We start from the raw sequence: 19,796 nt of genomic DNA on the forward strand, positions 1-19,796 counted from the left end.
CATCTCTCTACAGGCCCAGCCCTTTCCTCTTTACCCTCCTCCAAAACTAAGTGGAATCGATTTTCCGTCTCAATACTTAAAGACTTTTTTTTTTTCTTCCTATCGTATCCCTTTCCTAGACACCAATTGTAAACTCGACATTATTTTTGTCTCACATCTTTAAAAGGATCTATATATGTGATTGCATTTTCTTTTTTTTTTTTTTTTTTTTTTTTGGTTCTTTTTTCGGAGCTGGGGACCCAACAGGGCCTTGCGCTTCCTAGGCAAGCGCTCTACCACTGAGCTAAATCCCCAACCCGTGATTGCATTTTCTTAGCCTTAGAAATTTTATTTCACATTTGGTGGAAGCTTGGGTTTGTATGCAGTGTAAGTTTTTATATCTCACTCTTGGGTATTCATGCAAAGGGAGAGAGAAAATAACAGCATTAACAGAACAGCTACACCTTGACATTCAGAGACTTTTTCCCCCCACCAGAAACAGAGGTTTGTGTAGCCCAGGCTGGCTTCAAACTTGAAATATAGTCAAGAATGACCTTGAAATTTGGATCCTCCTAGTTCTGCTTCCTGCATGCTGGGATTGCACAAGTATATGGCCATGGCCGGTTTCTGCAGTGCTGAGCGTCCTTCTCTGTTCCTTTTGCCTGCTAGGCAGTCACTTTGCCAACTGAGCTCCATCCGCATGCCCCAGAGACCATCTCTCAGAGAGTCCTGGTTTTCACTCAGATGTCTGCCCACATGTTGTAGTCCTATGTGCGAGCCCTTAAGTCTTTGATGATGCAGCATGTCCTTACTAGACGGAAGATACTCCTTTTCTCCCTCTGGAACTTCCTTTCCAGTGCCTGGCATGCATTCTGCAAGTTTTGACATTTTGACGCTCACGAGCAAATATGACAAATACAGTGTGGGTAGTGCCGGATTAAGAGCTACAGCAAAATTTTTGCCAAATGGCAAGAGAAAGATGGAAGGGGGGGCATCCTAGATCCAGTCGTGTTCCCCATACCTGTCTAAATATCACAATCGCCATACATGGCATTTATTTTTCTTTTCTGAACTTGTTACTTCAGATCCGCTTCCCCCATTTTTTTTATTCTGTCCTGTCTTACAATTGATGATTTTGTGTTGGGAGCGATGCCCTTAAAACCCTCCATTATTGATGTTACTATTATGGTTAGAGTTAAATATGACTGGGTTCATGGAAAATCCCCAGCCAGCTGCAGAAGACTAATACAAATCTGGTGGTCAGGATGAATAATGATATGACAAAGCCGTGACCTTGCTAAGAAATATATCTGACGTCAAGATGCCCAATGATATGACCTGTAACCTTTCTGAGAAACCAACATCCTGCTGACTAATGATGTGACAAACCTGTGACCTTTCTGAAAAACCAACATCCTGTTGACATCAGCTGACCACACAGATACTGTGTCCTTGGCCTGCGTAAATGTTTCACACTTCCCCCCTCCCTCTGTCACCCCTGTTATGGTATAAATTCAGCCTTGGGAAAAAATAAAATTGCTGCCTTGATCAGACTCTTGTCTTGGCATCCTTCTTTGCGTCTCTTGTCCCCCATTCTCTTCCAGGTACCCTCTGCACCCTCATTAACAATTTTGGTTTTGGTTTTGAAGATGTGGGGGTTTTTGTTTTGTTTGTTTGTTTGTTTGTTTGTTTTTGTTGGGTATTGTTTTGTTTTTTATAGCTCTGGCTGTCCTGGAACTCACTCTGTAGACCAGGCTGGCTTCATGCTCAGGGACTCACCTGCCTCTGCCTCCCCAGTGCTGGGATTAAATATGCGCACGGCCGCTCCTCAGCTTTTAGGTCATTTTGCCCCATAGCAGGTATGACTTCGACTCCCTGCAATGGAACAAGCCGTATTCCCACCTCAGCCCCCCAAATGCTGGGAGGACACTGAACGGGCATTTTAAAAGTAGGTTCATGAGCTGACAAGAAAGTAAACATGGACTAAGACCAAACAAGGGAAAGCTAATACCCAGAGTCAGCTGAGCATCTCAGGGGTACCAGTGAAGCACAGGAAACAGCATGGCGGTCTTACTCAAAGTTCAAAACCTAACAGAATCCCCTACATAAAGCTGGAATCCCTATATTGGCAACTAAGGGAGTTTTTAAAAGTACCCTGTGTTCCTCAACTGGCATTATTTGCAAACTAGGAGCCTGCTAAAGCTCTCTTTGTCTTTTTAAATATTTGAATTCATAACCTTGAACGGCGTTTTTAATACTTTGCTTGAAATCCTAGTTTTATTCACTTCTGAAAGCTTTAGCATCTCTTCCTCCTAAAATCATCACGGCAAGGTTCTCCAAGTGGTCTGGCGTTGACTTAGCACCCGGCACCAGCAGGAGCAATGCAGACCTCCCTGGTGAGCTCCTCTTCAATGGAGGCCTTGGGAAATTTCCACAGAGACAGCTCCAAGAGAAATAAATTGCGGTCATATGCTGAAAACAGATCAGGAAAGAAATGCCAAGAACCAGAGAGACAGGCACACGAATTAAGGAAATTAAAGAGCCATGCCAAGTAGTTCAACGTCTGAGTAATAAAGAATATGAAAGGAAAAAACAGGATGTATGAGAAAAGGAAACGGGTGGACAAGGGATTAATCATAAAATAAATGCAGCAAAACTTTCCAGAACTAAATGAGCCTTCCCAGACCAACTAGCGGGTCCTAGCTACCACAATGAAAGAAAAGGGATCATATTAAAACACACCTGTCTGTACTCTCAGAACAGAAGAGAAAAACAGAAGGCTTTAAAGTCTTTCAACAAGAGAATAAACATGGAACAGGAGCGAGAAGAGCACCATCAATGCAGGAGAATAGTTCAGTGGCTCCTAAAGAACTCTCAGGGGCTAGAGAGGCTCAACAGGATAGAGAACTGGCTGCTCTCCCAGAAGACCCAAGTTTGGTTCCCAGCACCCAAATGGTGCCTCACAACTATGTGTACCTCCAGTTCCAGAGAATCTGGTGCCTTTGGTATTCACAGGCATTGCACATACATATACCTGTGAAAGCATGCTCGGGCACACACACACACACACACACACACACACACACACACAGAGAGAGAGAGAGAGAGACAGACACACACACACAGACACACACACACACAATATTTTTACCTGGGCAAAATGATTATTAACCTAGAATCTTATAACATCTCAAATATTAATAAAGGTGAGGGGAAACCATATAACTGTCATTTCACCACACAGAAGAGAATGGACAAGAGGATCGCTTGTGGCCAGAAGATCAAATCCTAGCAAGACCCAGTCTCAAAAGAGGTAGAAATAAAATAAAGATTTCATTCAGATAAGTAAGGAATCGAAAATGTTACCATCTCCCCTGCAGTCCACTATGTGATGGGCTCTGGATACTAGGAGAGAGACAGGCAACAGATCTAAGGCATGGAACAGAGGCTTAGAGTGCAATGCTTGGAATGGAAGCTGTGCCAAGGATCGAGATCTAACCTGCCTGGACTAGATTAGAAGAAGGTAAGCCCTAGGGTATATACAGTCTGCCTGTGAGACACTAATGAAGTATCTGACATGCTTAGACATTTGGAAACTGTCTTAGTTAACTTTCTATTACCATAAGAAAACACCATAACCAAGGCAACCTGTAAAAGAAAGCATTTGATTTGGGTACCCATGGTTGCAGGGGTGGGGATGGGGGTTAAAGTGCACAACCATCATGGCAGGGAACATGGCAACGGGCTGGCTAGAGTTTACATCTGGCCCACAAACACGAGGCAGAGAGAGTGAGAGAGCTAAGTAGGAATGGCAGGGATTTAGAAACTCCAAAGCCCACTCCCAGTGACAAACCTCCTCTAACGAGGCCACACCTTCAAATAGTTCTCAAAGAGTTCCACCAACTGATGGCCAAGACGTAAAACCTATAGGAACCATTCTCATTTAAGCCACCAGAGAAACTAACGTGAATGTTTCACAGATCTGATTGGGTATAACTTGAGGATAAATAGTAAGACTAATTTTTTTAGCTTGAAATTTCAATGATGTGTTTTTCTCTTTTTAAAATATAGTATTTATTTGTTTATTTATTTATTATATATGAGTACACTGTAACTGTCTTCAGACACACCAGAAGAGAACATCGGATCCCATCACAAGTGGTTGTGAGCCACCATGTGGTTGCTGGGAATTGAACTCAGGACCTCTGGAAAAGCAGTCAGTGCTCTTATCCCCTGAGCCATCTCTCCATCCCGTGTTGTTTTTCTTTACTGTTATTTAATGTGTGTGAGTGTTTTGCCAGCATTAATGTCTATGTACCATGTGAATGCAGTACCTATACAGGCCAGAAGAGGGCACCTGAGCCTGGAGTTACAAATGGTTGAGCTGTCATGTGAGTACTAGGAATTGAACCCAGGTCCCCTAGAAGAGCAACCAGGCTCCTAGAGGCTAAGTCATCTCTCCAGCTCCAAAACTTAAAACTTCTGTTTTTAAGAAGAACTTGTGTAGTTCAAAAAGAAACTAAGTTGAACCACATGGTAGTGATGCATACCTTTACTCCCAGCACTCAAGAGGAAGAGAAGCCTGTCTCAAAAAGAAGAATTAGAAGAAGAAGGAGGAGGAGGAGGAGGAGAAGGAGGAGGAGGAGGAGGAGGGGGAGGGGAAGGGGAGGGGAGGGGGGGGGGAGGGGAGGGAGAGGAGGAGAAGAATAAGTGAAGGATGTGTTGTTTAGACACAAATTGCCAATAAACACTAGAAAAGGTGCTCCATGTCATAATCATCAGAGAAATGCAAATAAAAAACCACACTGAGATACCAGTTCTCCCCCCACCAAATGCTGAAAGACTTTAAAAGTGTTGTCAACAATCTAGATAAATGAAATCTTCATACATTGCAGATGGGAATATAAAATGGTACACATGGGGCTGGAAAGATGGCTCAGCCGTTAAAGGCTAGGCTCACAACCAAATATATAAAATGGTGCAAATGGGGGCTTATTATTTTGAAAAGTTTCAAAAATTGCTCAAATAGTGTACCCAAGAAAAAGGAAAATGTTTCCACAAAAACTTGTACATGATCTAAACTCTCAGAATTTAGGGTTCAAGAGAAACCAAGGTAGATTGTGTTTGGGAAAGAGTTTTCTTAGGAGTGCTACTAATGCCATAGAAAGATAGCTCAGGGTCTGTAGAGATGGCTCAGCAGTTAAGAGCATTCACTGCTCTTCCAGAGGTCCTGGGTTCAATTCCCAGCAACCGCATGGTGGCTCACAACCATCTGTAATGAGATCTGATGCCCTCTTCTGGTGTGTCTGAAGACAGTGACAGGGTACTTATGTGTAATAAATATATAAATCTTAAAAAAAAAAAAAAGGAAAGGGAGAAAGCTCAGCAGGGCCTCTGAGGAGTGCTCAGCCCTAGCAATTTTTAGCAGGGTCTCCTCTTACAGGTTTCAGAGATGTGAGGAGGTCCTATATCTGTAGTTGATATAGCCTATAGTCAAGTTGTCTCTGGGAAGCCAGGAAAAGGTTTGGACCTTCAGTTAATGTGTGTCTGTCATATGGGAAGTGTTGTGGTTTGAATGAGAAGGCTGCCATAGGCTCTGTATTTGAATGCTTGGTCCCTAGTTGGTGGAACTGTTTGGGAAGGATTAGGAGGTGTGGCCTTGTTGAAGAAGGCGTGTCACTGGGGTGGACCTTGAAGTTTCAAAAGCCCAGACCAGGCCCAGTTAGCTCTCTCTCTCTGCCTCATGTTTGTGGATCAGATGCAAATTCTCAGCTACTATTCTAGCACCATGCCTGCCTGCCTGTTTTCCATGTTTCTCACTTTGATGGCCATGGACTCTAATACTCTGAATCTGTAGGCAAGCCTCCAATAAACACTTGTGTAAGTTGCATCGGTCACTATGTCTCTTCGCAGCAATAGAAAAATACTTTAAGACAGGAGGTGTCACAAACAGCTCCTGAGAGCTTTGAGTCCTCGTTAACTTTCCTTTCTAGAAATGAGGATTATAGAGTGAGTCATAGTCACAGCAGGGTGCCTCCCATTTCTTTTTACAGAGTCTGTGAAGGTAGAGACAGGAAAAAGCTTCTGTGGGCAACTGTGAGCTGAGTCTCCCTTAGCCAAATGAATGCACAAATGTTCATTACTATTTAGTATATCCCCAAATCAGACATAACCCCAGTGTCTGCCAACTGAGACGTGGGTAAATCCTACAATGGGGGTAGCCATACAAACTGACTGTGGCATGGCTTTGAAGGGGAATGGCGCATTATTAGTACATCCTAGAGCACAGGCGACCCTTGCTGAGTGAAAGAAACTGGTCCCAAGTGGTCATGTATTTATGAGAAACTTCCATGAAATATTCACAGCAGACAGCAGTAGGTGGCCAGTTCTGGAAGGGAGAGGGGTAACAGGGAAAAATGGAAATGAGGGAGAGATGATGGAAATATCTAAAATCGGGGGCCGTGACTAGGATGTAAAGTGAATAGCTAAATTAATTAATGGAAAAAAAGGAAAGTATCTAAAATCAGTTATGACGATGGGCACACAACTCTAAACAGACAAAAAAAATCTCCAAAGTGGGTGAATTGTATGATTCATTAATTACGTAAAAAGAGTTTTAATCTCTCTCCCAGTGCCCTATAAAATGTCCTCCCATGACTCTCTCTCTCCCTTCTTGCTATCTTTCCTCCCAGCAGCAGGCAGCTCTCACCATGAAGGGCTCAACAGGTACAAGATCTACCCCAAACAGGGACAGGACTACACCAGGAAGGCTTCTCAGTTTCTGAATGCAAAATGCAAGTGCATGTGCCTTTCCAAAAGGAATCCTCGGCAGAGAACCTGGACTGTCCTCTGCAGGAGAAAAATACAAAAAAAAAAAAAAAAAAAGAAGAAAGAAGAAGTTGGAAGAAATTCAAATTCATCTGTGTCTGTTGCGGATATAATGACCCAAAAGAATCAGGAACCAGAAGCTGGGAAACCTCAGAGAGAACAGAACAGCATGTAAGCAAAAGGCCTGGATGGTCTCTGTTCCCAAGTTAAAGGAAAATGTTAGGTCGATCAGAATTTTAAATAAAGATCCATTTGTGGGGGCTGGAGAGATGGCTCAGCAGTTAAGAGCTCAGGTTGCTCTTCCAGAGGTCCTGGGTTCAATTCCCAGCACCCACATTGCAACTCACAACTGTCTCCCCCTCCAATTCTAAGGGATCTGGCACCTTCACACATGCATGGGGGTAAAACACCAGTGCACTTAAAATAAAAATAAGTAAATCTTTAAAAAGAAAGATACATTTGTGATTAAAAAGCAAAGTTTTAATAACATAATTATTCCCACGGAACACAACTCAGCTCAAAATAATATTTGAAAATTCCTAATAATCTAAACGCTGCTTGCTGATTTAATCCAAAAAATGATAACAGTGAAACGAGGAAGGAAGAGATGTGGAGTGAGAGAGAAAAGGAGAGGGAGGTGCAATCCAGTGTCCTGGCAAGATGAGTTCTTCATATAAGTCACCACCAGCTCTGTCTTCTAAAAGCATACCTGGGGCTCGGGAGACGGCTCGCTGGAGAAAGCGCTAACTGTGCAAACCTAAGGACTTAAGCAAGATCCCCATCACCCACAGAAAATCCAGGTGCGCGCGGGAGCGTATGCCTGAAACCCAAGTGCTGGGCCACAGAGTCGGGTGGATCCTGGGCTCTCAGTGGCCAGCCAGTCTAGCCAACGGCTCGTTTCAGTAATAGACTTGTCTCAAAAATACGTACTGCCACTCAAGTGGCAGACACAGACAGGTCTCATTGACCTCGTGGCCAGTGTGGTCTACATAGAATTCCAGGCTGGCCAGGCCTCAGATACATAGACTGAGAGACCAAATTTTTGGGTTCAGACTCCATCTTGGAGAACCTGACCTAAGTGTGAACTCAAGTAAACTAACAGGCTGGTACCTAGCTCCAGTTTCCAGGTTACCCCCAACGAGATCTGTGTCTCCAGGTTACCCTCCCCAACAAATCCAGTATCTAGCACCAGACTCTAGAGTATTTCCCCAACAAATCTGCACCCCCAGGTTTCAAGCCTATCCCTGCCTAACAACCACCAATTAGGAGGAAAGCAGAAGTTAAGTTTACGGTTTGGCTCCCAGCACCAGCCACAGTAGCCCTGCCCCCAACGAGATGCTTGCCAGGCTCCAAACACTGACCCCTCGCTTGTCATTTCCTATAAAACATTGTCCCGATGAGTGTTCAAGGCTTTTAATCCACTAAAATCATCCTTGGGTCAGAGGTGGTGTGTTAAGCCCAAACTTGAGTTTGAACAAACAGACCCTAATGTGATTGCATCAGATTCGGCTCCTTGGTGGTCTTTTGGCTTTTGGGGTTCACGAAGACCATGCCTCAGAGAGAGACAGAGAGAGAGAGAGAGAGAGAGAGAGAGAGAGAGAGAGAGAGAGACAGAGAGAGAGAGAGAGAGAGAGAGAGAGAGAGAGAGAGAGAGAGAGAGAGAGAGAGAGAGAGAGAGACAGAGAGAGAGAGAGAGAGAGAGAGAGAGACAGAGAGAGAGAGAGAGAGAGAGAGAGAGAGAGAGAGAGAGAGAGAGAGACCGCACTTTTGCAGTGTACCCAGGTTCCCAGCATCCACGGTGTACACAGGCCTTTAATCCCAGCATTAGGGAGGTAGAGGCAGGCAGATCCCTGAGATCGAGTCCAACCTGATCTACAGAGTCAGTTCCAGGTCTACACAGAAAAAAACTTGTCTAAAAAAAAGTCTAGGGGCTGGAGAGATGGCTCAGTGGTTAAGAGCACTGACTGCTCTTCCAGAGGTCCTGAGTTCAATTCCCAGCAAGCACATGGTGGCTCACAATCATCTGTAACGAGATCTGATGCCCTCTTCTGATGTGTCTGAAGACAGCTACAGTGTACTTATGTATAATAAATAAATAAATCTTTTTTAAAAAAAGTCTAAAATCAGCTTGTAGTGGTGTACACTTTTAATCCCAGCATTGGAGAGGCAGAGGCAGAGGTAGACAGAACTCGGAGGAGTTTGAGGCCAGCCCAGTCTATAGAACAAGTTCCAGCCCAGTCAGGATTACAGAGAGAAACCCTGTCTTGAAAAACCAGAAAAAGAAATATGGAAGTGTTTGTGTCTGGGAGGTTAGTTCAATGGGTGGGGAGAGAGGAGGAGAGGATTGCTGCTGTTTCCTAAAGCTTTCTGGTCTTTTATATTAGCTAGACACTTGTGTTACTTTGATTTGGAAAATATAAATCAAATATTCAGACCCTGCCTGCCTCCTGTTCTTTGTTTTTGGTTTTTTTTTAATATTTATTATATTTATATGAGTACACTGTCGCTGTCTTCAGACACACCAGGAGAGATGGTTGTGAGCCACCATGTGGTTGCTGGGATTTGAACTCAGGACCTCTGGAAGAACAGTCGGTGCTCTTAACCACTGAGCCATCTCTCCAGCCCTGTTTTTGGTTTTTTAAGGGCCTCTCTCTGTAGCCCAAGCTGGCCTTAAAGTTGGGTCAATCTCCTCCCCTGGAGTTCCTCGGGATTGCAGGTATGTGTCCCACCAGGCCTGGCTCCTACCCTTTTCTGAGCTGTGGTTCACACACGATATAATTCACTCCTTCGTTAAGTGGTTTTATTTTCATTTAACTTTATTTGTGTATATTCTTTTAGACAGGGTCTCAGTTGAACTTCTGGTCCTCCTGCCTCTCCATACCAGGTGCTGGAATTATAAGCATGTATCACCATACCCAGTAAAATCCAAACTGGTTAGGTTTTTTGTTTGGTTAACTGGTTGGTTTTACTTTGGGTGTTTGGTGGTGGTTGTGGTGCTGGTTGTGGTTTTGGTTTTTTGTTGTTGTTTTTCCTTGAGACAGAGTCTGACTATATCGCTCTGGCTGTCCTGAGACTCTACCTAGACCAGATTGGCCTCAAACTCAGATATTTGATGGCCTCTGCCTCCCGAGTGCTGGGTTCAAAGCAGGATGATATCATGACCAGTTCTAAAGTAGTTAATTTTTCCCCTCATCTTGAATTTGAGCCTAGGACCTCAAGCTGCTGGCTCAGCTGTACCATTGAGCTGCATCACCGTTCCTTCAAGAAGTTTTCAGTATATTCACAGCCTTGTACACCACTACCACAACCGTCTCCGATGTTTGGCTGTTAAGTTTTTTTTTTTTTTTTTTTTTTTTGGTTCTTTTTTTTCGGAGCTGGGGACCGAACCCAGGGCCTTGCACTTCCTAGGTAAGCGCTCTACCACTGAGCTAAATCCCCAGCCCCGGCTGTTAAGTTTTGAGGCAGAGTCTTGTTATGTAAGCTGCTGGTTCTCACTCTGTAGATGAGCCTGACTTCAAGCTTGCCTCTGCCTCCTGAGGGCCAGGATTGTAAGCATGTGTAAACTGCTCCTAGCGAATTCCGTATCGGGAATTGAACCTAGGACCTTACACATACTTAGCAAGAACTCCTCCACTAAGCTATAGCCTCAGCCTACAGTTTTGAGTTGTGTGTGTGTTGTCGATAGAGAGATGGCTCAGCAGTTTAAAGCACTTACTGTTCTAGAGAACCCGAGTTTAGTTCCCAGCACCCACACGCCAGGCGGCTCACAAAGGCCTGTAATTCCAGCACCAGGGGAATCCCGCAGCCTCGTCTGGCGTCTGCAGTCACAAGAGTACGCATAGCCAACTCTCCCAAAGTCACACACATACCCAAAAGTAAGTGAAGAGATATTTTCAGTTACATTATTTATGTTTCAAAAATAAATAAATAGGGGCTGGAGAGGGTCAGCATGAGCTGCTCTTCCAAAGGACTTAGGTTTGATTCCCCAGAACCCACATGGTCGTTTATAGCCAACCAACCCTTCATAATGCCAGACCCAGGGATCCTATGCCCTCTTCTGGCCACCAAAGGCACTTACATGGTACACAGACATGCAGACCAAACACGCTTACACGTAAAATAATAAATAAATCTTTCTGGCTTTTCTAGGCATTAGCTTTTTGTTCCGGCTTATTGTCATTGGACTTTGGTTGGCTGGTTTTATGCTGTGCCAAGTGAGGCTCAAGTCCAGAGTCTTGTACACGCTAGGCAAGCACTCTACCAACTGAATTACAGCTTCAGCTTATTAAGCAGATCTTCAAAGAAACAAAAAGAAAGTTGGATATGCTTATGGTACACAGCATGATGTCTTAAAGATATACACATTGAGGATAGAAAAAAAATAGTAAATGGCTAAATTAAGCATTGTCTTACATATATGTCTTACTCAAGTTTCTATTGCTGTGACAAGACCAGGGCCAAGGCAAAAAAGAAGAAAAACAAAAAACAAACAAACAAACAAACAAAACAAAACCATTTAATTGGGAGAGTGCCTACAATTTCAGAGGTTGAATGCTTGACCATAGCCAGGAGGATGGCAGCTGGTAGGCAAGGCACTGGAACAGCATCTTACATCTCCAGGTAGCAGGTAGAAAGAAAGAGACAGATACTGGGCCTGGCATGGGCTTTTGAAACCGCAAAGCCCACCCCCAATGACACTCCTCCTCCAACAAGGCCACACCTCCTAATCCTTCCCAAAACACTTCCACCAACTAGGGACCACGCATTCAAACATATGAGCCATTCTTATTCAAACCACTATGTGTACATATATATCTCTAAATTTTTAAATTACATGAATTCCTTCTCCAGCCTCTGATGGACTGAATTCCTAACCACTTTGCAGAGGCCTCTTTATTCTTGCACAAAAGGAGCTATTACCAAAACCCCTTATCTGATCTAGGGGTTGTTTGAAGGAACTGTTACCTAAGCAGTTCTCAGCCAAACAAGGCTTCCCATTTGCCAAGTGTGTCTCGGGACTGTTATGCAAAGGCTCTGAATCCTTAGGAAGAGAGCTCCATAAGCCTCAGATAACAATCTCTGACGATTTACAAACCCTAGGTGTTATCACTCGGGAGTTCATGCCAATTAAAACAGCTCTGCTAAATTTCTGCTACACGAGTGTTATAATGTTTCTAGTAACTGATTTCCTGTTGCTCAGAAACCCCGTGCTGTCTGACAAGCATCTACCACTTCCAGGGCATCTTCACACAATCCCTGGGGAACTCTATGTGCCGAAGCCACTCCCGACCCCTTATCCCACCCAAGCAGCAGCAACTAAACCAGGTCTGCTTCTGTACACGCCTACTCTGCACATTTCAGTGAGACAGAATCATACAGCAGTTGGCACTTTATGGCTGGTTCTTTGATCTAAGATGTTTTAAATATTCATCCTTGTCCCATGTATGGGTACTTGATTCTTTCTTTTTTTTTTTTTTTTTTTTTTTTCGGAGCTGGGGACTGAACCCAGGGCCTTACGTTTACTAGGCAAGTGCTCTACCACTGAGCTAAATCCCCAACCCCGGTACTTGATTCTTTTGGTAATTGAATACTAATTTATTGCACGACTATACATTTTGATTACATTTGTCCTTTGAAAACAGTATTTGTTTATTTGGGGAGCAGGCATGCACACGTAGAAATGAGACCAGTCTGCAAGAGTTGGTTTTCTCCAGGCTTACTTCAACCTCATTGTGTGTCTGAAGACCTTGAACTCCTGACCCTCCTGGGCACACGATTGAGGGGCTCTGCTAGCCGGTAACAGTAATCTGGCTCGGTTCCTCTTGGAGTTCTCTCTCTCTTTGGACTACCATGACGAGCTGCATGTCGTGAACCTTTCTGTACTTGTTGAAGAGACGCTTTTTGATTCTCTTGGATGACAACTACACGTGACATTGCCGAATCGTATGTGATTCTGTAATTGGCTTTTTGGGCAACTGTGGACTTTCCAAAGTGGCTGTCATTTTACTGCATGTGAACTATCGTGTAGGTTTCTTCATGGCCTGACTTTCCTCAGCTTCTCTTTCTACACAAGGTAGTTCCACTAACAAATACCACTCATAGCTTTGCTGGGTGCTGGCTCCAAGCTATTTCTCACCTCTGCATCATTTGCTTGAAAAGCCAGTTACCTCCTCCGCCACACGTGCCCCCCCTCCCTTTAACATTCCCTTCAGATAAAATAGTGGTGGCCACCTTCAGGAAGCCTCCCCTGCCCTTTACCTGCTCCCCTAGGGTAGGTTAGGGATTCCCTCCTGCCTACATTTATGTAGTAATTCCCCATTGAGTTCCTAGTACTGAACCTTTCCAAGACCTGCTTCAAGCACTTCAATTCACAGTAACACACAAGAGTGCATGTGCACACACAATTTTCTTACCCCTTTCAAAAAAAAAAAAACAAAAAAACCCCAAAAAACCTCATGTGGAGCCAGAGAGATGGCTCAGTGGTTAGAGCACTGACTGCTCTTCCAGAAGTCCTAAGTTCAAATCCCAGCAACCACATGGTGGCTCACAACCATCTGTAATGAGATCTGGTGCCCTCTTCCGGTGTGTAGGCCTACATGTAGGCAGAGCACTGCATACAAGGAAATGAGTAAACTTAAAGACAGCAACAACAACAGAAAAGCTCATGCAACAATACTTCCCCACGCAATTACTGTATTCAAACGAGTATCTTGTTTACATCTGCTCCCTGCACCAGAAGGATGAAATCTGTTTAAAGGCGGCGATAGCCCTGGTGTGTGCTGTATCTGCCTCCAAGGTCCTTCCACACAGCGATCCCGTGTTTGCTGAAGGGAAATGTTGCATTCTTTTTCGTTACAAAAACAATACAGCTCTGTGCTTGAAAAATAAGACGTTTTGTATCTTACAGCAGGAAGAATTTTATCCATGTTTCTGGAACCGACTTGTTAATTCTTCGCTAACAATCACAGATTGTATTGAAATATTCTTCCCTTCCTTTTCTATTTTTTTCCCCTCCTCTTTGGTTTTTTCAGACAGGGTTTCTATGTGTAGCGCCGTGGCTGTCCTGGAACTTGTTCTGTAGCCCAGGCTGATCTCGAGCTAATAGGATACACCTACTTCAGCCACCCAAGTGTTGGGACTTAAGGCGTGTGCCACCACTGCACGACTTTTCATTTCTTCTTTTTTAAAGATGGAATCTCACTGTGTAGCCCAGACTGGAACTTGATATGTAAACCAGGCTGGCCTGAAACTGACAGATCTGCCTGCCTTTGTCTCCTGAGATGGGTACTGGGATTAAAGGTATTTGCCACCATGCCTGGTGATATCACACCTCTTAACCTCATTTTATCAAGCCTTGTCACTTCCAATTTTGCCCTTGGGGATCAAGTCTCTAAGTAAACAAGCCCAAGAGAGGCTGAATAATAAGACCTTGTGCAAAAAGCACCTTAGCTGGGGCTGTCAAGACAGCTCAGAAGTCACATGCGCTTGCTCTTGCAGTGGCCCTGACTTGATTCTCAGAAAAAGCCCTCAACTACCAACCAACTCAGTAAATGTGACTGAAGGTGTCTTAGACATGTTTAGCTCCGGGGAAGCCTACTGCTGAAAATGGCTTCATGACAGCAAAACCAAATTAACCATCTAAAGAAGAAAATTTAAGTTGTTTTCAGTCGTCGCATTTCAGAATGGACTATTGTGTAATAAAAGATCACTGACACAGAACTTAAAAGATTTAAATCAAACAGGATAATCACCGTAATTCTTCTACCTGCAGGGCTCACTTGAGTCTACAAGCAATTATTTTCATGTGTTTGCAATACTTTTCTTTTAATGTCTTTAAAATTTATCTTACATCCCGACCACAGCTTCCCCTCCCTCAACTCTCTCCCTGCCACTTTTCCTGTCCACACCCTGTGCCCCACTCCTCTCCTTTTCTCTTCTCCTCAGACCTCAGAGGAAATCAACCAGCCATGGCATATCAAGTGCAGTAAGACTAGGCACCTCCTCTGTTAAGGCTAAGCAAGGCAGCCCAGTTGGGGTACAGGGTCCTAAAGGCAGGCAGCAGAAGCAGAGACAGCTCCTGCTCCCACTGTTAGGATTCTCACAAGACTAAGCTACACAACCTTAATGTGGGGAGGGCCTAGGTCAGTCCCATGCAGGCTTCCCGGTTGGAGGTTCAGCCTCTGAGCCCCTCTGGGCTCAGGTTAGTCGATTCTGTGGGTTTTCTTATGGTGTCCTTGACCCCTCTGACTCCTATAATCCCTCCTCCCCTCTTCCAAAAGAATCCCCAAGCTCCACTTTCTTTGGCTGTGGGTCTCTATAAAACTATTTTTAAAAAGAGATAGGAATTATATAAACTTGGACATGGCCACTAAATATGATTAAACAGAAACTTGAGCTGGACACAAAGACTCATGCATATAATCTTGTTACTCTGGAGGCAGAGGCAGAGGCAGGAGGATGGCTCCCAGCTTGCGCCTGAACTGCAGAGAGACTATATAGTTTTTTAAATCATTTTTTATTATCTCATGTTTTACATGCAACTATGTGTTCATGTGCATGCCTGATTTCCGTGGAGAGCCCAGAAACTAGAGCTCGCCAGCCATAAGTCACCACGTGTGAGCTGGGAATTAACCTGGGTCCTCTGGAAGAACAGCCCTGGAAGATGGCTCTTATCTGCTGAGTCATCGCTCCAGCCCCAAGACTGTTTCCAAAAACCAAAGCAAAACAAAAGATGCAAGAAAAATTTCCCCGACTACCTTTCTGTAATCTTCAGACTTCCCATTTAATTTTTATTTAAACATAAATTTAAAAACTTGTGGAAAATGTGGTGGTGTAAGCCTGTGAGTTCAAGGCTGGTCTACATACTAAGTTCCAGGAATGCCAGGGCTACAGAGAGAAAACCCTGTCTAAAAAAAAAAAAAAAAAGAAAGAAAAGAAAAAAAAAATGTCACAGTGAAACCTATTACTTTTATAATTAATATATTTTGTAATTAATATATACTAACAAAAACAAAATGCAGGCAGAGGCCAGAGAGTGAATCCACGTATGGTTCACTACACAGTAAGCACCGGGTATATTCAAGACCCCAGCACTAGGCCACATGTAAGTCTCTTGGAGATGCCCACACTCATGCCTTCAAGTGTTTTACTTCATCTGAGCACCTCTCTCATAGCCCTGGTGCTTCAGCCTGCATTAAAATCTTTATTAAATGACATTTTTTTCTTAAAACAAAAAAAGCAAGCATGGTGGCACACACCTGAAATCCCAGCATTAGGAGGTGCAGACAGGAGGTCCTGAATACAAATTTAGCCCCAGCTATGTAATAAGTTCCAGGCCAGTCTGAGTTATATGAGACCTTGTATCTAGAAAGCAAATTAAAAATAAAACCACACATGATGACCAAGACTCACTTCTTCTCTTCTGATCAGTTTTTGTACCTTCAGAGGAAATTCTGGTGACAAATTCAGCTTCATACCCCATGTGTACTCTCACAGGACATTTGATATTTCTATTAAAAATATCTCAGCACTCAGGAGACAGAGGCACAAACCAGCCTGTTTTAGCTTAAGCTCCAGGCCAGAATTATTTAGTGGGACCGAGCCCCTCCCATTTTTTTTTAAATGAGGTGCTCAGGTGCTTTGATTGCCTAGCACATAGGCAATCCCAGGTGTGACCTTTAACACTTCATAAAACTGGGCGTGGCTCAAGGTCATCCCCCACAATGCAGCTCTACTCAAGAGAATGGGAAATGCTGTTCTACCCAGAGAAGTTCCCTAACTTATTCGGAGGACGGCAGTACAAACTTTCCCACTTCATTTTGGTGTGGCAGGGTCTTTGGAAACAACAGCTACACTTCCAGGGGCTGAGGAAGGTAGTGGCAGAGCACTTCCCTTGAATGAGCAAGCCCCTGGGTTTCATCTCCAAGATTAAAAAAAAAAAAAAAAAAAAAAAAAAAAAAAAAAAAAAAAATCTTTAAAAAACATACATGAACGGCCAGTGTCTGAAAGTGCCAGCAATAAACGATTCTAACTGTTAGAAAGGTCAAAAGGATACGTGGGCTGTAAAGAAGTCACCTTAGGGGTTGGGGATTTAGCTAAGTGGTAGAGCGGTTGCCTAACAAGCACAAGGCCCGGGGTTCGGTCCCCAGCTCCAAAAAGAAAAAAAAAAAAAAAAAAGAAGTCACCTTAACAGAAGACAATGTAACTAGGGGTGAGACAGACTTCAGTGTGCATGAGTGTGTAAATGTAGCACTATGCATATCAGGTTCCAAAGAGGCCCCGCTTTATTACAGAGAGCACACAAAGCTCTTTCCCTACTGGGGTAAGTCCTGTTCCCCTTCTCGGGGTGATAAATGTGTCTCTCCAGTTCTGTCCTATCTGTACTTTCCATGTCGGTTAAAGTGTTTGTAGAGATAGCTGATCCGTTTGTTAAGGTTGTGCAGGTCCTCAGTGAACATTCTGTTTCCCACCATTTTCTTCTTTCGGATACAACGCTGCAATTCATTTCCTCTCCAGCCTCGAAGCCATACTGGGCCCTTGATCAGTTCTTTTGGATGCTTTTCGAAATCCCCTGTAATGTGACAGAATATACTAGTTTCAAGAGAAGAGAAGGCAGCCTAGACCACCTAGGCCTTCAACCCAGTTTCAGCTCCCTAAGCAGAACTACTTACAGATAAGGCACACTAGCATAATCTTATTTTTTAAAAAAAGGACTTTGCATAAAAATCTTATTTAAAAAAATAAAGACTTTGCAGCCAGAATGTCTGTGTTCAAATACTGACACTACTATTTACTAGCTTTGGCACTCAGCTAACAGTGCACTACTGTGTAAGCAAGACTACCAGACTATTCACTATTCTCTGTAACTCAGACTGACTGGTCTTGCCTGCCATCGTCTGGTTTCCTGAGTAACGAGTTTGTGCCACCAAGCTTGCCCTGGGCACATTACTATTCTCTACACAAATCAAAACAAAATAGTTAGCCAAGATAGCATACTAATCCTTCTGAAACTAGGAATCAAGTCTTACCCAGGATTCCAATGTTGTCGTATACACCAAACAGAGCTCTCTTCTCATTCCAGCGATCAATCACTCTGGGAGGTGGAAGAGTAAGCCTTACGCGGGCCAACAGTGGAACGCCTAGGGATGGAAAGGAGAAGAATGGATCGGCACTGCCTATTAACAGGCAGTTAGCGAGCCGTCCTACCTACACACATTAGCCACTTACCCAGAGAGAAGCTTCTGCATGCCGAGAGCATCGAGCCCCATAGTCTCCTACTTGCCGCCCAAGGGACACTCCCTGCCATTACTCTAGGCTGTCCACCTCAGTAGGGACAGCAAACCAGGCGGAAAAATGGGGAGCAGGTGTGAATTTCAAAGACAAGACACAGGTTACAGTCCCAGGCTGTGATTCACACAGCAGTGACAGTGAGAGACGCCATCTTGGGTCTTACCCAGGTAGCTTAGGGAGCTGAGCGGCCTTGGCCCGCACTCCCACAGGCCCCGCCCCTTAAGTTCCGGCCTGTCTGGCGCGTCCAGTCAAATGCTTCCGGTTTATCTACTGGAAGTACTGGGCCGCTGTGGTATGTTTCTTGTCGCAGAAAAGGATGCCCCCAAAATGAAATTCCGTTATAATAAGCCTCCTCCTATTTCCTTGGGCGTCCTCAACTGTGAGGAAAGTGGAGGACGGGAGTCTGGTGCTACGGCAAGGTCCCCTTGCTCCTCTCAGCAGTTTTGCTGAGGCAGTATATTCCCGGAGTGTACAGGGCTGGGCGTCACATGGCTAAAATGGACTGGCTTAGGAAGCATGGCACTGCCTCCCGGCCTGCAGAGAAATAACAGGTCACCATTCTTAGCCGACTACCGCAGAGAAGCCGGAGAAGGCACACAGACCCGGGACCACACCCTCGCCTGCTCGCCCCGCCTCCGGTGCTGTGATTGGTCGACTCCTCCAGCCTCCATCGCGATTGGCCTCCCGGCAGCCGTTGAGGTTTGAACTCGGAGTTGCGGACTCTGCGGGCGCGACGCCTGACTCTGAGGCGGGCCTCTGCCTCAGCCTGCTGAGGATTGGCTGGTTTCTCCGCCAGCTTGAAAACCTTCTCGCTGTTTGGCGCGTATTGTTCTCTAGTGTTTTCTTCCTTCCTTTTCAGCGGGGGATCTCCAGTTGAAGAAGCGGCGGGTGAGGGGTGTCGGAGGTGTTCAGGTGAGGTGTGGCAGTGCTAGGAAGCGGGGAGGGAAAGGTTGAGAAAATCAGGTTCAGGAGGTGACTCAGCCTTTGCCAGAGTGCGGTCGGGAGCGACGACTGGTAGAGATGCCCTTGGGATCCAGTGCGGCTGTGAGTCTGACAGATCAGGATCGGGATGTGTGACACGCGCAAAATAGCATAACCTTACTACCCAGTCTGTAGATTTGGTTGTTTCGTTATGCACCCCGTGAGACTGAGTTTAGGAAGTTACGCAATCCGGCATAGTAGAAGTTAATGTTCTTCCATTCTGCAGGCTGGAACCCTAATCCTGAGTGGAACATTTTCTAAGGATCTTTTCATTTTAAAATGGAAGTAATAAGGCTGTCTGCACGGATTGTCACTTAATAGTTCATTAATGTTTTTGGTGGTGGTAGTGTTGTTGTTGAGATGTAGTCCTGGCAGCCCCACTACAGCCCTGGCTGGCCTCAAAGTCAGCTATCCTCCTGCCTCAGCCTTCCAAATGTGCTCTTTACTAGTTTTTAACCCTTGATTCATTTGATTCCCTAGAGTAACACCATTTTACAGATGAGAACTCAATGACTTAGTGTCAGAATAATAAGAATTAGATTCTCATCTAGAGTTGCTTTTATAGTTGTGGGAGGGTTTGGGGGAGGGTTTTTTTTTTTTTTTTTTTTTTTTTTTTGGAGCTGGGGAGGGCCTTGGCCTTCCAGGCAAGCGCTCTACCACTGAGCTAAATCCCAACCCCGGGGAGGGTGTTTATGACAAGGTCTCTCTACAGCCCAGAC

At 44.6% G+C, this 19,796-nt stretch overlaps 1 protein-coding gene across 1 annotated transcript; it reads right to left on the reverse strand.

The window, feature by feature from the left end:
- Positions 1-17,067: 17,067 nt before the first annotated feature.
- Mrpl51 (mitochondrial ribosomal protein L51) lies at positions 17,068-18,289 on the reverse strand. The gene is made up of 3 exons (XM_032905637.1): positions 18,034-18,289; positions 17,835-17,945; positions 17,068-17,377 (listed from the first exon to the last, which is right to left on the reverse strand). The coding sequence occupies exons 1-3, from the start codon at positions 18,110-18,112 to the stop codon at positions 17,181-17,183; spliced, it is 387 nt and encodes a 128-aa protein (XP_032761528.1). The 5' UTR covers positions 18,113-18,289; the 3' UTR covers positions 17,068-17,180.
- Between the last annotated feature and the right edge of the window lie 1,507 nt (positions 18,290-19,796).

Source organism: Rattus rattus, chromosome 6 (assembly GCF_011064425.1).
Source record: "Rattus rattus isolate New Zealand chromosome 6, Rrattus_CSIRO_v1, whole genome shotgun sequence".
NCBI classification, from domain to species: Eukaryota; Metazoa; Chordata; class Mammalia; order Rodentia; family Muridae; genus Rattus; species Rattus rattus.